Here is a 16360-nt window from a genome sequence, read left to right on the forward strand (position 1 = left end):
TTGTATCACCTTTCACACAGAATCCATATTTAAACCAGTTTTCTGTTGGCTCGTGTAAGACGTTTGTGGTAAATGTGAACGCACGCCTGGTATTTATTTATTTATTTATTTGTCTGAAACATAAATTACTAAAAATATAAACTTGTTACATATGTATGCAAATCAGTATCATAATTGTGTGATATCAGATTGACTCACACTAAACAAGTGCTGGTGATTTAGGCTAGCCTATATTTAAAACAGCACAACAAAACATATTTGGAAACAACAAAATCATAATATAATGAAATTTGTCATTATTTGACTTAATGTTGGAGACAGATATCTATGACTTTGACACTTGACAAGATCGTTTCTCACACCACTGCCAAGGATCTGTACATTGTCGCTTCTAAGATCAGATGATCTGCAAAAGTGGAGATATGTAGAAAGCGATACAACATTTTACTCATCGTCATGTCAAATTACAGTTGGGTGGCTGCGGTTCTTGCGCTCGGATTGGAGTTGTTCTCGGTGGGAGGGTGGGGTGGGGGTCCGTTGCTGATGCTGGGCAGATTGCGTTTATCTCCGCATCTCTGCTCCGCTACCCTTAATGCTGCCACTGGATGGCTGCGCGTCGCAGTTCGACGTGAGATCATATATTGAGGGCTTCATCTGATTTCAGAAAAGAAGAAAGAAAACAATCATGACAGACAGTACGACTTCTGATCCGTGCCCTGTTCCCAATCCGACTATTGTGGACCCGTCGGCTGTGCGAAACGGACAATGCGCCGCTGCCCAGGATCCGAACCTACCCAAAAGAGGGAGCCAGGACGATCCTTTCAATATGGACCGGGACCAGGAGATGAAAATCACAGATAGCGTTGAGGGCCAAGGTAAACACACCTAATCTCTCAAACACACAGATCAAGCTATACTTTTCTAGAGTTGTTTCAGAAATGCTTTTAAAACACTGTGCAATTCTTTAAAGTAGCCTAATTTATTTGGGATGTGATGTGAATAAGACTAAAAGGTTGCAGTTCAGTGGAGCACGCAGGCGCTCTGGAAGATATTAATAATTCAGGTGAGCACAAAACACGCTCAGTATAAGTTAAGAAGCAGACAAGACTAAACATCCTTTCTGAAGGTTGAAAATGTTTAGAAGTAGGCTATACTTTAACAGAATACGTTTAGCTTTTAAGTAAATTGATGGACATTGTTTATTACGGAAAATATTGTTTTGCCTGTTTCAGTGGAGCTTCATTTGTTTCATTCAGTTTCGTTACGTCGGTCTCTGCATGTCGCATTGAGTCTGTTTGACACCACACCACAAAGCGGCTCCATAAGTTTTATATTTGGGAAAAACCCCCGATTGTTTTGCGGATATTCAAAGTTATCGCATATATTTCCTTCAATATGTTATTATCATAAACTTTGTTACTAAAGGTAACATTGTTGTCAGCAGATAATCAATGCGCCAAAAAAACATGGTTACATACTAGCTACAATTTTAGACTACCTTTCGGATAATTCTTATGTTTAAATGTGACATTTATTATTCATTTCTGTGAAACTAATTAGTATATATACATAATTAATATCTGAAGTTGTTTATATGATGTTCTCATACCTTGGTTTTTGTAACATACCTTTGTTTATTGTGTGTGTTGACAGGAAAATGGTTATAAATTGGTGGTTTGCGATAAAGTGTAAATGATTCAAGATTCAAATGAATGAACTGTATTTGTGTATATGTCCCTGGTGAAAAAAACAGCATATGCTGGTAGGAATGTTTTGATGCTGGTTTAAGCTGGTCCTTAGCTGGTCAAGGACCAGAATAAACCAGCAAAGGACCAGCTTAAACCAACATCAAAACCTAACCAGCATATGCTGTTTTTTCCACCAGGGATGTGTTTAATTTTTTTTGGAAGTGGTTACTTTTATTTATTTATTTTTTAGTTGCAATTGACTTTGGCGTTCTTAAGCATTTGTTAACCTGCATATTACTGCAAAACAAGATCCTAAACATTTGGAAGGAATAAATGTTGTAGTTTACAATCTGCCCATATGATGGTTAAGCCCCCACTAAAAGACTGTAAACTTTATTTCTGCTACTCCTCAAACTGACTCTACACTGACTTGCACCTCCATTGGAGCTGTTCAGAGGTGCATCTGATCTCATATCAGCACTTCTGCTCTTAGAAGGAGCATTAGTCTCTGCACCTGCAGGATCTGAGTGTGGCTGTATGCTGTAGCACCCCCTGTGCAATCAGTTTGAGCTGCTGAATAATTCATAAGACCCTTCAATTCTCCACTGGTGGAATTGTGGGGGCATTAGAATGAGACTAAGAAGCCCAAGAAAAAGACAAATTAACGAAGAGGCAGAAACAGGAGTTTTAGTTAAAAGTAGCACTTGGATTATTTATTTATTTTTGGAAAATTCATGCATTGTGGTATAATGTATTTTAGATAAACCCAACCATAATTGGCACATAAAAATAATACAATCTGTGGTTAGTCACTTTACATGCCGCCAGTCTGTTCTTATCTAAGCGAGCAGTTTTTAGCAGCCCAAACTTTAGTTAAAGGTCTGTTTGCTCAAGGCTTGCAGTTACTTAAACCAGCAGTGGCAGCCATCAGGATGGACAGCTAGTTTAGGATAAAACTGCACTGGCAGCCTTCAGTAAATTCTTGGCACATTAAGCAGGTATAAACTTCAGGCCATCATGGCCAGTTGGCTGTTGGAATTGCTGGCACTGCTCTCTGAAAAGAAAATATTCAGATTTTGTATAATTTTCTACATAATCTCAGTCATATAAAAGGGTTGCAGTTGATTGTTAAACTAAATGAAGCTAAATATGGATTAAAAACAGTTTATTCATATCTATTCAGTAAATTTGGACACGCAGACCTCTTGTCAAAAATGATGCATATGTTTTTAAACAAAAGCGTATCTTGTTTTTCTAAGTTACATCATTAATTCCACCTACAAGTTGAATGAAAAGCAAATCTTTTAGCTGATATCCTTTAATCCATTAAGAGGAATGTTTCTCTCTCTTTCATGCAAACCCTATTAAGCATGGAAGAAATCCTGGGTCATGTGGATGTCCTGCTTCCACATGATTAGCAGACAGACGGAGTGGGGGCAAGACCTTTATGTTGAGTTTCGGCTCATTTTATGTGCCTATATAGTCTAGAGTTTTCATGGGAAAGTACAAATTGAGCTAACTTACTGTGTGTAAAGGTTTGTGTAGTAATAGATCTGTCAGAACAAAGTTCAGCTTCACTAGAATGAGTTTTTGGTGTTGAAATGAAGTAGTTTGGAACTACATTTGTGTGAGAGCAAAACATGCTCGCAATCCTGACTGATGAAATAAATCATGTGAGCGGCCACATTCCCCAGCTCTGTTTTTCTGCTCTTACAATCACTCTGACTGACCACCTATTGACTCTGTGCTCATAACCCTCAGCATGTGACTTCCACAGGCCGACAGATCAGTTTGGTGAGCATGGGGGAAGATATACACAACCACCCACTGTCATCGTGACATAGCTGCCATTCATTTTGAACAGATGACAGAGGCATATTTGAATTTTACCTCTTTGGCAAACACAGCACAATGTAAACATTGCTTGGACGCTACACAATAGACAGTCAACAGGTTCTGCTGATTCTGTTCACTTACTCTTGTTCATAATTACACTCACGGATTCAATTTGTGACCTGTGGTGTAGAATGTATAATGGCCTGATAAAGACTCTGTTGAGGGACACAGATGTATTTTCCTACACATGTTCCAGGGTCTCAGAGTGAAATATATAAAGATAAATGTGAGCCAAAGTTTAAAATAATGATACTTTCAAAAGTTTGGGGTCAGTAAGATTTTTTTTTATTATTATTTTATACTTGTAAAGGGCAAAGATGCGTTAAACTGATCAAAAGTGACAGTAAAGAAAGGTTACTGTTTCAAATGAAGGCTGTTCTTCTGAACAGGAAAGAATCCAGAAAAAAAATGTTATGGTTTCCACAAAAATCATAAGCAGCATAACTGCCTTTAACACTGATAATGATTATAAATGTCTTTTTGAGCAAATCAACATTATAGAATGATTTCTGAAGGATCATGTGACACTGAAGACTTGGAGAAATTCAGCTTTGCATTCACAGGAATAAACATTTTAAAATGAATTAAATAAAAAAGTTATTTTAAATTGTAATATATTTTGCAATAGTACTTAATGTGTTTTTGATAAAAAAAATGCAGTCTTATTGAGCATAAAGTACTTTTTGTCAAAAACAAAAAATCTTACTTACACTATCAGTCAAAAGTTTTTGAACAGTATAAGATTTTTAATGTTTTTTTTAAAGAAGTCTCTTCTGCTCACCAAGCCTGCAATTATTTGATCCAAAGTACAGCAAAAACAGTAACATTTTATTATTATTATTAATAATAATAATAATAATAATAATAATAAATGTTTCTTGAACAGCAAATCAGCATATCAGAATGATTTTTGAAGGATCATGTGACACTGAAGACTGGAGTAACGATGCTGAAAATGTAGCTTTGATCACAGGAATAAATAACATTTTAAAATATATTCAAATAGAAAACAGTTATTTTAAATAATAAAAATATTTCAAAATTGTTTTTGCTCTACTTTAGATCAAATAAATGCAGGCTTGGTGAGCAGAAGAGATTCTTTAAAAAACATTAAAAATCTTACTGTTCAAAAACTACAGACTGGTAGTGTACATTGTTTGTAGTCAAACCGCAAGATATACATTCATTGTGATATATAAAGTCACAATAAATATAATGTGTTTAATTTACTCTGTCTTTCTTTGTTCATTTACTCTGTGGTGGAAAAATGTATTCATCGTTATAGATAGATAATAATAATAGATAAAGATCTCCCAGGGCTGCTTGCGAACAGCATTTAAAGTCATATTCTTTGTGACTTGATATATGATAAACAGAATTTATTAGTGTCATGCTAATTAAACATAGAGCCTGTGCCGCTCTGACAGTGCAGATTCATGTCTGCTCATCTTTGCGTCTGACATAAAGCTCTTTAATATTGCTACCCACCTCAGGCTCAAAACCTGTCATGGTCCAGTGAGTAAATAATCAGCCCCTGTTGTTTGTTCTCCTAGTGCACTTAATTTAATTCTATAATGGGCTTTAACCAGTGTTTTATTTACTCTTTTGACAGGTCTCTTGGAGAGCAGCATGCGCCTGAAGCCCCATGAAGCTCAGAGTTACAGGAAGAAAGCTTTGTGGGTGTCCTGGATCTCCATTGTGGTGACGCTCATCCTGGCTGTGGCAGGCTTCAGTAAGTTCCTGGTGATGCTTTTCCTGGCTGTGGCAGGCAGCCTTCAGGATGTTCAGCTAGTTTAGGTTAGAAGTAGTTTCAATCACCCACAGGCCGCCCACAGTCTGTTCACTGACTGTTTGGTGCATATTACACACAAAACTGGAAAATACTACTTTCTCAGAATGGCAAGCTTCAGTCTGATTGGCTGATTGAATTATGATTACTCTGATTGCACATTTTCTTTACAACCTTTGCAGTAATGCCCTACAGTTGTATTTTTACTGTGGTATAATGAATTTAAGAAAAACTTGGCTCTAAATGAAACGTTACATTTCAGTTGAATCTCCTCCTGTCTAAGTGGGCCGTTCTTGGCCTAAATAAGCTGCAATGTGGACCGGACCTTATGCTGTTGAGTCAAAGCCCTGGCTATGTGAAACTAGCTTCAACTGCCAGTGACGTCCATCAGGATGGGCAGCTAGTTGAGACTAGAACTGGCAGAACCAGTCTTCAGTAAATTCAAGTTTAAGCTAGAACTGGCCATTGTGATCAAGTGTAGGCGGTCAAAATTGTTGTCATTACTGAGTTAGAGTTCACTTTCAGAACAAATCGGTCATTTTCTACAAAAAATAAAAAATTATATACTTTTTAACCTCAAATGTTCGTCTAGTTCTGCGTGTACTCTGTGCATTCCGATTCAATGCAGTTAGGGTATGTCGAAAAACTCCCATCTCATTTTCTCCTAAAACTAGCGACCCTGTGTTTGCATAATGAACGTGCAAGGAAGGTCAAACGCCCTTTACAAAAAAAGGTAAACCAGTGATGTAGGATGATTTTGATGTTGGAGGAGAAAATGAGATGGGAGTTTTTCGACCTACCCTAATTGTCTTGAACAGGACTGCAGACATGCATGCGCATGGCAGAGCTAGACAAGACGAGCATTTGAGGTTAAAAAGTACGTACATTTTTTTAATTTATTAATATCTATATATAAATACACACACGTGCATGTCTAATATATTTAAGAAAAATATGTTTATATATTAAAAATATTTATATATAATATCAATTATATGAATAGAAATATATACATGTAAATGTTTTCAAAATATATTCTGTATGTGTGTGTATTTATATATACATACAGTAATAAATATGCACAGTATTCACACAAATTATGTAAACAAAAACTTTTATTTTGGATGTGATTAATCGCGATTAATCGTTTGACAGCACTAGCAAACAAATTAAATATGTAACAATCTTTTGGAGTTAGAAAATAGACACCTGAGGTATAAAATAATAAATAAACAAATAAAAATTAATAGTAAATAATTTATTTTTTAAATATTTATTTTATATCATGTACTGCTTATATATATATATATATATATATATATATATATGTATATATTTATAAATAATATGCAGTAAAGTAACTGGAAAACTGTATTGATAAAGCATACAAAGTATCTGTAAAACCGACTTCAGGTGAGCAAACATTCTAAAAATCAATTTATCTTCAGTTATTTGGAAAGATATCAAATTTATCAGAAGAATATGCTTATATTTCAGCTGTCTTGCAGATGACTTGCTGCGTTTGTCAGGTGAAAATTTATACTATATATGCATATAGTTTTGTAATTTTTTTTCTTCTTTAATTTTTAGTATTTATCTGTCATTTTTGTACATAATTCAGGTTTGTAGTGATTCTTATTTTGGATTTTTTTTCTTGACTCTGTTACCTTTAAAGGGGTCATTGAATGCAAAACTCACTTTTACATGTTGTTTGAACATAAATGTGTGTTGGCAGTGTGTGTACACAACCACCCTATAATGATAAAAATCCACCCAGTGGTATTTTTTAATCTTTATAAGTAATATCCCCTTTTTCAAATCAGGCATTCTCAGCTTCTTGTCTATGTGACGCCACACAGACCAAGGCCGCTCCCACGATAATTGTTTGACACGGCCGTCTTACCTTAGTCCCGTCCTGAGTTAGCTGTAACAGTCCGCCATTGTGTGCATCTTTGCAGCTAAACGCAACTAAAGTAAACATTACGGCTCATCACCCCACGGTAGAGAGGGGCGGGGCGAGCAGAGCTCATTAGCATTTAAAGGCAAATGCAGCAAAACAGCTTTCTGTGAAAAGGGCTGATTTTGACAAGGTAAAAGGGTGTGTTTTACACTACCACTAAGAAATTTTAACCAAAGTATGTTATAGACTTCTCATTAAGACCCTAAAGAATCATATCAACTTGTGGAAAATGGACAAACGATGACCTCTTTAATTTGTATGGCTCTATGTTCTGTAAAGCCGCTTTGAAACAGTTTGTTACTAAACCTTAAAAAAATATAAATTATAAATATATTTGTAATAAATTATAAAATGTTCTTAGATTTTTCAGATTACATTTTAATAAATGTAAAGAAAATTTGTTTTAGGGATTTAGTACAGTGAAAAAAAGCAAATTATTAATGCTTATTTTAATTTTAATATCATGCATACTATTTTTCGCATGCCTTGTAAATATATAGCCACCTTTAAAATTTAAAAGGGGTCATTCTCAATGGGTTCCTTGGCATTAAAACATTCTTGATGTTAGCCTCTTAACTCCTCATAAGACTGAGGCAAAATACAGCAAAGGAATGTAGCTCATTTTAAAGGAGGCGTAACATAGATAGCATTTGTGCAGCAGATACTTGTTTAAAATGTCAAAGCTCACTGACACCTATCCAGCTGATCTGAGAATTTACAAGCAAGCTTGTTTCTTTGATGTTTTTTCTGTCTTCACACCCTTGATATAGAGATAACTAGGACAAAGAGGTATTTCAAGCAGTTCGTCAACAGAATAAATGTGGTTTCAATATATCATATTGAAACACAGTATAGAGTATATGAAGCCTTTTTGCACATGCACAAGGACGAAGCAAAGGAGAAATGTAAAAGGTTGACAGGACGTTTCAGCATTTGCTTGCCAGATGACGATGACTCCCCAGCTGAGTCTTGGTTCCTGCCAAGGTTTCTTCCTCATTCTATTGAATCATCTTAGTTTTTGCCTTTGTCTCAGTGTTGTAAGGCATTATTCTATGTAAAACTGCTTTGGAACCATATGTCTTGTGAAAAAAGCAGGTAAAATTGAACTGAGAAGAAATTGTTTGAGAATGTAAACTGAGAGAAATGAAGATTTATACTATGGCCCTGAAATGAAGGAGAAGAGCAATGTTTTCATCCCAGAGGGACTGTAGCTTTAAGGTTTTTATATTTAATATACCTACATTTACCTATACCTCTCAAACACACACACACACACACAAACATGCTCTTTCACTATATCATCCCTGTCTATTTTTATTCTTTATGTCGTAACAGGATGATTAACAGAGAAGAGGAAGTTGGCATTTGGCCTATACGAAGCAGACAGTGTGTTTATCACGAGTTGTCTTTAGTGATAAAGCATATGGTTGTTGGACATTTGACATGACAATACTACTCACTGTGTTATTAGTGACCCTGAACTTTTCAAAAGATGTTTTGAATTCAACATTGACTGTGACTTAAGTTGATTTTCTCTGCCTCAGTGCTCTTAATTTATGCTGAAACAGCACTTTTAACACACACAGTCACACTTGTACTGTAAAAAATCATTCTTCACCGAAAAGACATCATGACTCTCATGATGCCAGTGGTGTTTGGCTTGTGACTGTCTTTGGATTCTGAGGTTATGAACACCCAGCTTTGTTTCTGTGGTTTGACTTGAATACTTCTATTTTTCTAGATACTTCATGCGAGTTGGGAAATCATATGATATGCTGAATACGATAACATTCTTACAGAAACTCATGGGAAAATATATAATAAAAACTACGTTCCGGCAATGCATCTTATTTGGAAAACTCAGAGATTTATGGAGGCGTACAGCAGGGACTATTTGCTTGCTGTACTAACTTTACATTCAGTGTCAGTCAGAATGTTCTATAGTCTAGTGGAACATTTGAGCAAGTGTTAAAGTGGTAGTTAATTCAAAAATGAAAATTCTGTCATCATTTACTCACCATCATGTCTTACCAAATTTGTATGATTTTCTTACTTCCAGGGAACACAGCTAAGAAAAGCCCAGAAAGGTAGTAATAGCATTGTTAAAATATTCTATGTGACATGGTTCAACCTTAATTTAATGAAGCTACGACTATTTTAACGTTGTCCTTACTACCTTTCTGGGCCTTGAACATGTCAGTTGCGTTGCTTAATTTAAATTTAATCTTAATTTGTGTTCCGAAGATGAATGAAGGTCTTACAGGTTTGGAACAACATGCTGGCAAGTAGTTAATGACAGAATTTTCATTTTTGGGTGAACTATCCCTTTAACTGATGTGAGGACTGGAGCTTGCCAGTTTCAAAAAACGATGCACAAGCACCATAACAGTCTCATGAACATGGTCCATCTTAAACATTCAGTATATTCTGAGTCTTCTGAAATCATACAATAACTTTGTGTGATAAACAGACTGAAGTTTCAAAGTTGTTCATCACTGATAATCTTCTATTCTTGTGAGCTACAGTGGCATGCGAAAGTTTGGGAACCCCTTGCGGTATCTGTGAAAATGTGAATAATTTTAACAAAATAAGAAATATCATACAAAATGCATGTTATTTTTTATTTTGTGCTGTCCTGAGTAAGATATTTTACATGAAAGATAAAAAAATAGCTGAAATTATTAAAATAACCCCCCAGGTGGCTACCTGGATGATCTATGACGATTATCTGTTTTTTTGTTTTGTAATTGTGTTGTTCATGAGTCCCTTCTTGGTTCTGAACGGTTAAACTAAGCACGGTTCTTCAGAAAAGTCCTCCAGGTCCTGCAGATTCTTACGTTTTCCAGCATCTTTTGCATATTTGAACCCTTTCCAGCAGCTTTTCACACTGAGGACAATTGAGGGACTCAAACGCAGCTATTAAAAAAAGTTCAAACATTCATTGATGCTCTATAAGGAAACACGATGCATTAAGAGCCGTGGGGTAAAAACTTTTGAAAAGGATGAAGATGTCCAAATTTTTTCTTATTTTGTTGAAATATCTTTTTTTTTTTTAAATTTATTACTGCCCTTCGGAAGCAACAGAGGATACTTGCATGTTTTCCGGAAGACAAATTAAGAACAATTTACCTTGAACTTCAGATTTCAAAAGTTTTCACCCCTCCAGCTCTTAATGCATCGTGTTTCCTTATGGAGCATCAGTGAATGTTTGAACCTTTTTTAATAGTTGTGTTTGAGTCCCTCAGTTGTCCTCAGTGTGAAAAGATGGATCTCAAAATCATACAGTCACTGCTGGAAAGGGTTCATGTATGCAAAGATGCTGGAAAACTGAAGAATCTGCAGGACCTGGAGGATTTTTCTGAAGAACAGTGCTAAGTTTAACTGTTCAAAATAAACAAGTGGCTCATGAACAACCATCTTAAAACAAAAAAACTCATCCAGATAACCACACACTTAGTATTAAGAACCAAGGGTTCCCAAACTTGTGAAGGGGGTTATTTTAATTTATATTTTAATTTAATTTTTGTCTTGCGGACTATATGTAAACATCTTTTATGGACAATACTAAATAAAAAATAACATGCATTTTGTATTTTTGATCTCTCTTATTTTGTTCAAATTATTCACATTTTCACAGATTCTACAAGGGGTTCTTAAACTTTCACATGCCACTGTATGTTGTTTATCACTGAATGACCTTGAGAACTGAATCGTAGGTAAGGGTGTTTTTGTGATGATTAACGATTCATTGACCGTATCTTTCTTGAATGGGATGTTGCTACTTCTCTTAAGTAAACTTCTCTTTACTGAGGCGTTTACTTCTCAGTTTATGATTGCAAAGTTTGGGTAAACTTTGCTTTTAAGGAAACGATTCAGTAAGAGAAAAGTTCCTCTCAAATAATGCTAGATTACTTACTGTTCATTAACACTGTTTGAAACAGTTATTTGATAAATTCTTTTATTACAGATTTTTTTTACTTGACCGATCATTTAGGTTACATCTACAGCAGCATAAAGCCCCTTTTTCTGCTTAAATGTCTCATTTGTTCTCATTTATTTTTAATGAGAGCTGAAAAACTTTCATCTAGGGCAGTATTTCTGTGAAAAAGATTTAAGTCTTCCGTTGTACTTATTTAAAATTCAGTGTAATATGATGTTTCTCATTAGGAAATTGCATTCTTCACTCCAGTCTTGTTCAGTAGTTCAGCTGAATAGACTAGCATGAAAATGCATTGTTAACATGACCTTCACATATGATATGTGTGCAAGTCTTTGCTTGTCTGTATATTATTAATGCTAAACAAAGCATTTGATTGGCAGTTAGATAGAAATGATCTATCTGCTTATGTTATGGATTTACAGTCATTCTGTGAGGTGTGTTTCTTTGGTCAGTTACTGCATTTATTAGATGTTGTGTAAAAGATTTGTGTTGTCCGAAACATTTCTGTGATCAACATTGGCTAACTTTCCATAAGATGGATGTTATATGACTGTTAATCAAAATTTACTCATAACTCCATGTCTTATTAGTTCCACCTAATTACTTTTTACAATGTAATACACCGATCAGCAAAAGAGCTTATCATTTTATTTCTGCTTTCATCAATCATTGTCATGAGTAGTGGTTTGGTATCTCCGTCCAGCAGTGATTTCACAATAAGGACCTGTAACATACCATTTCTCCTGGTAGATGTGATTTTCTTGACCTAGCTATAGTTTTTCTTCCATTATATTTCCCTTGTTGATTTTATATGATTTATTATTTAACATAATCTCTTTTTCCTGGAGATATTGCATTGTTGCTTAATAAAATTTTGATTTTAGTACCCCAAAACCTACTTTGCAAATCTCTGATGTTGGACTTATTGTTAGCCCAGAATACTATTATTAGCCCAACAAAAATATAGCAACTGCTAGTAAAAACGAATTTTTAATTGGAGAATATCCACTTTTTTCTTCCCTTAAGAGCGAGTGCGCCTGTTTGTAAATTTTATGGGTCTGGCTTCTGGTCTCATCCGCGTCCAGCTATTTTTAGTACAAAACAGTTGTTTTGTTGCTTGATATTGCGGATTGGTGTGTCTTACCATATTATTTTAATGCAATATCTTAATTATGAACACACTGTTTTGTAGTAAAAACAGTTTTACCATTTACTGGACGTTGTTATTCCTTTCATTATTTCCCTATAGCGGATAATGGACCGGAAGTCTCACCCATGAGCTTACTTCCATGTTGAGGAAAAAGGTGGATACTACTGGATATCAGCTGATTCAGTTTTATTTTTTTATGTGATTTGTTTTTTTCATGTGATTTTTTTACATGATGCAACGCTGCGAGGTAACTTTTCCATGTTAATCTGAGTTTTTGTCCTAACTAGCCACGATGGCACCATGCAAAATTTCTAATTTAGAAACTGTTTATATTTCTGCGACGTCACAGCTGGAACAACAATAGACAAACTATATGACATTAATAATTATTATGTGTTTTATTCAAAGTTAAATGTGTCTAATGTGAGTTTTTAAATATAATTTTGCGAGTGCAATGCGCTTCCAGAGAGAGCCCGCCCACACATGCTTTTGATTGGCTGTGATATTTGACTGATTCTGTCGTTTTACGTTTGGTATGGACACCCAAATTGCTTATCACTGGAATCTTGTCACGTGTTGTTAGGACATGGTATGAGGCCAATTCACACTGTACTGACAAACGGTGACAGCAACAGACCGGTGTTTGTTGGATTTCATTTTCACCAGTTGAACATGCTGAATCAGCTCTCGTCGGGTCTGAAATGTCTAAGAAGTATAATCTAGTGATTGTTCGCATTGGTTGGCTTCTGTTGGTGCAGTGTGAATTGGCCTTTACATACTATCATACGAAAGTATGGGGTGAGATTGTTTGTGTCTTATGGTCACTAAGGCTGCATTTTTTGATAAAAATACAGTAAAACAATATTATTACAGTTTTAAAAAAAATATTTTATCATATCAAAAAATGCTGTAATTATCAGTGTTGTGCACTGATTTGTGCAGTGTTTAGTATTTTTTGTGGAAAATGTGATACGTTACTTTTTTTGTACAATTCTTTGAATATGAAGTTCAAAAGAACAGCATTTTTAAAACAAATATTTGTAAAAAAATAAAACAAAACAAAACAAAAAACTTACAGACTCCAATCTTTTGAACGGTGGTGTTTATAATTTTAATGTGCGTTATAGTACTTATGATGACTTACAATTACAATGACTTTTAAGTAAATCCAATATGTCTACTGAGAAATGTATCTGTATCTGTGTAGGTTTTCATTCACTCAGGTCAATGCGGAAAGTCAGGATGTTCATTTGCACTGTATTTTTTAGGACATTATCATTCAGACAGCATACAGCAGATCAAGTGCTTGTTGGAAAGCTTGACGGAGCTAGCAAAAAACTAAAGGTGGACAGAGTTTAATGAAGGGTCAGTACTGTTATAATTCAGCTGGTGATGTGATACATGCTTTGTGTATTAACTTACAGCATTTAGCAAAGACATAACAACATTAGTATTTTGCATTTGGTTTCAGGTAAAACCCAACTACACTGCACAAATTAAATCTGGATTTTTTCACTAGCTAAATGCCAGATATGTGCTCAGAAAATGTTTCAGCCTTTTATGCAAATTATCATCTCTTTTGTTCCTTCAATGTCACCTTTCTCATATTGCAGTAGCTGCACTCTTAAAAATGCTGGGTTATTTTTTGTAACCCAAATGCTTGCTACAAAAAGAGCCAGAGAAATACCATGCAAGGGTCTCCGAGCCGGCAAAAGCTATGAAAAGAATGACACTTTATCTCACAGAGTAAGATGCAGCCTGTAGAAATGACATGCATGGTTATTTATCCACACCAGACATACCTACTGTAGCCAAAGCACAATAAACTCATTTAACCTCTTCCAAGGCCCATATTTACAAAATATAGACTTCTGGGAGACCACACTCTGGTCTCATGAGACCAAGTCAATCATTTTGGATCTAACAGCATCCAAAATGTTCTGGTGTTGCTAGAGGAGGAGTACAGTGAGAAGTGCCTGGTACCCACAGTGATGTTCAGTGGTAGTAAAGCTCTTCTATAGGGATGTATGAGTACTGTAGGTGTGAGGGAGTTATGCTTTATCAACGCTCTCATTAATTCACACACCACTGTGTGATGTAATACAAAAAACTGAAATTGCAGATGCTACCCTCCCCTCATTCCCTGCATTATTGGGCATTTTTTTCTGTATGACAATGAAGATATTAATTCTCCCAAGGTAAAAATCCTTCAGTGGACATGTATTTCACTCAGTCTTAATGCTTTTGAGCAGCTGTGGGGGATTCTGTAGAGACGAGCTGAGCAAAACTCCTCATTAAAGACCAGGGCATTTAAGGAGGTCATCCTCCAGGAGTTAAACAGGACAGATGTGAAAATTTGTCATGAACTTGTACACTCAGTGCCAAGAAGGGTCAGAGCAGTATCCTTAAAATTCTGGAGGACATACAAGTACTAAAATATTATACATTTGCTAAATTATGTCTAGGGTGTACTCATTTCTGCAGTCCTTTATTTAAACAAAATTGGCTAATGTACTTATTTTACAGACAATATTGGCATATATTTTGTTGGTTTTATAAAGTATATGTTTAATGCATTTAAATGTTGCTATATTTCCATGAATTATACTAGTGATCATTAAGAAAATACATCTTTTATATTTATTCAGAGGGGGTGTACTCATTTCATGCTGTGCACTGTAAATGTATTTTATACAATTCATATGCTATTTAAGAACTTGTAAATGTTTTTTTTTTTTTTTTTTTTTTTTTTGTAGAAATTACTCAGGCAGATGGGGGAAGTTCGGATGTATTCTGAATGTGTGGTGTGAATATGCATAGTTGTGTGTGCAATTGATTTTTTAATGAACCGGAACTGTGTTCATAGTCAAAAATGAGACAACACTGGTAGAATGTGGCACTCATGGGAAATCAGTATTCTAGTTTTCAAGTCTTGATATGTGGCATAATAACTAGATCCTTGAGACTTCTATTTTAATTAAGCCCTTCCAGTGTGAACTCATGTTGCTTGCTACCAAAATTATACTGAAAGTGAGAAGCGATAATGATGAGTCATTAGCCTGTCATTTCAGCTTTTTATTGAACTGAATTAACGTGTGGCGCTTTATCTGCAGCAGTTACCATGCTTTTCAACCTCATCATTGTCTTATGTTTTGTTACTTACAGAGATCAAATATCTCATGATGTTTACATTTCAAATGGGATTCTAGGCTATATCAGATCCAAATATAGCATTGTTTAATTGAGCTGACATTTAGCCAACTGAAGCCAAGATACATGCAGCACTGGTCAGAGTTAATTAGGGGTTATGAAAATAGTGTGTGAAATATAATATGGCCCCATTAGAGTAGCTTCACTGAGACGTTGTTGGGTCTTGTTTGAGTGCTGTATCTTTACACTGGGACTGTCTTTATCAGCTTCATCCTGACATGCGCTACAGCTTTTAGTTTCACAGTATAATGGATTATATCCACACACACTGTGCCAAAAGACAGAGATTTATTCCCTGCAGTTGAACTTTATTCCCAGCTGTCTGTCTTTATTCCTGCCCTGCTGACAGGCATTTTATTTCAAGTTCAACCAAGCATTTAGGAGAACATTTTCATTTCAGATACATTGCGAGTACTCGTTTTATCCCTGTTGGTTACTTCAGTTTCTTGCATATAAGCTCAGTTTTTTAAAAAACATGTAGACACTCCCTTTTCACTTGTGAATCATCACTAAGAAGACAGTGGTTGGTGACATTTTTAGTGCGGCAACACATTTCACCTAAAGTTACACCCTAATTTCTGCACATACTGAGTGTTCTTCTCTCACCTTGTCAACGCCTTGAGCTTCCTGAGGCTGTTTTGACCGTGTTGTCACGGATGATGATGATGATCGTTTATTGTTTTGTCCTAGTTTTGTCATCCCCGCTGTTGTTAGCTGAGTATATAAC

At 35.4% G+C, this 16360-nt stretch overlaps 1 protein-coding gene across 1 annotated transcript in view; it reads left to right on the forward strand.

The window, feature by feature from the left end:
• Positions 1–536: 536 nt before the first annotated feature.
• Positions 537–16360, forward strand: part of tmem163a (transmembrane protein 163a) — a 52030-nt gene continuing 36206 nt past the window's right edge. The window contains exons 1-2 of the mRNA XM_051120061.1: positions 537–875; positions 5197–5316. Coding sequence (XP_050976018.1) covers positions 686–875; positions 5197–5316 — 310 coding nt within the window. The 5' untranslated portion in view covers positions 537–685. The remainder of the gene's footprint in view (positions 876–5196; positions 5317–16360) is intronic.

This window comes from Labeo rohita, chromosome 9 (genome assembly GCF_022985175.1).
Source record: "Labeo rohita strain BAU-BD-2019 chromosome 9, IGBB_LRoh.1.0, whole genome shotgun sequence".
Lineage (NCBI taxonomy): Eukaryota > Metazoa > Chordata > Actinopteri > Cypriniformes > Cyprinidae > Labeo > Labeo rohita.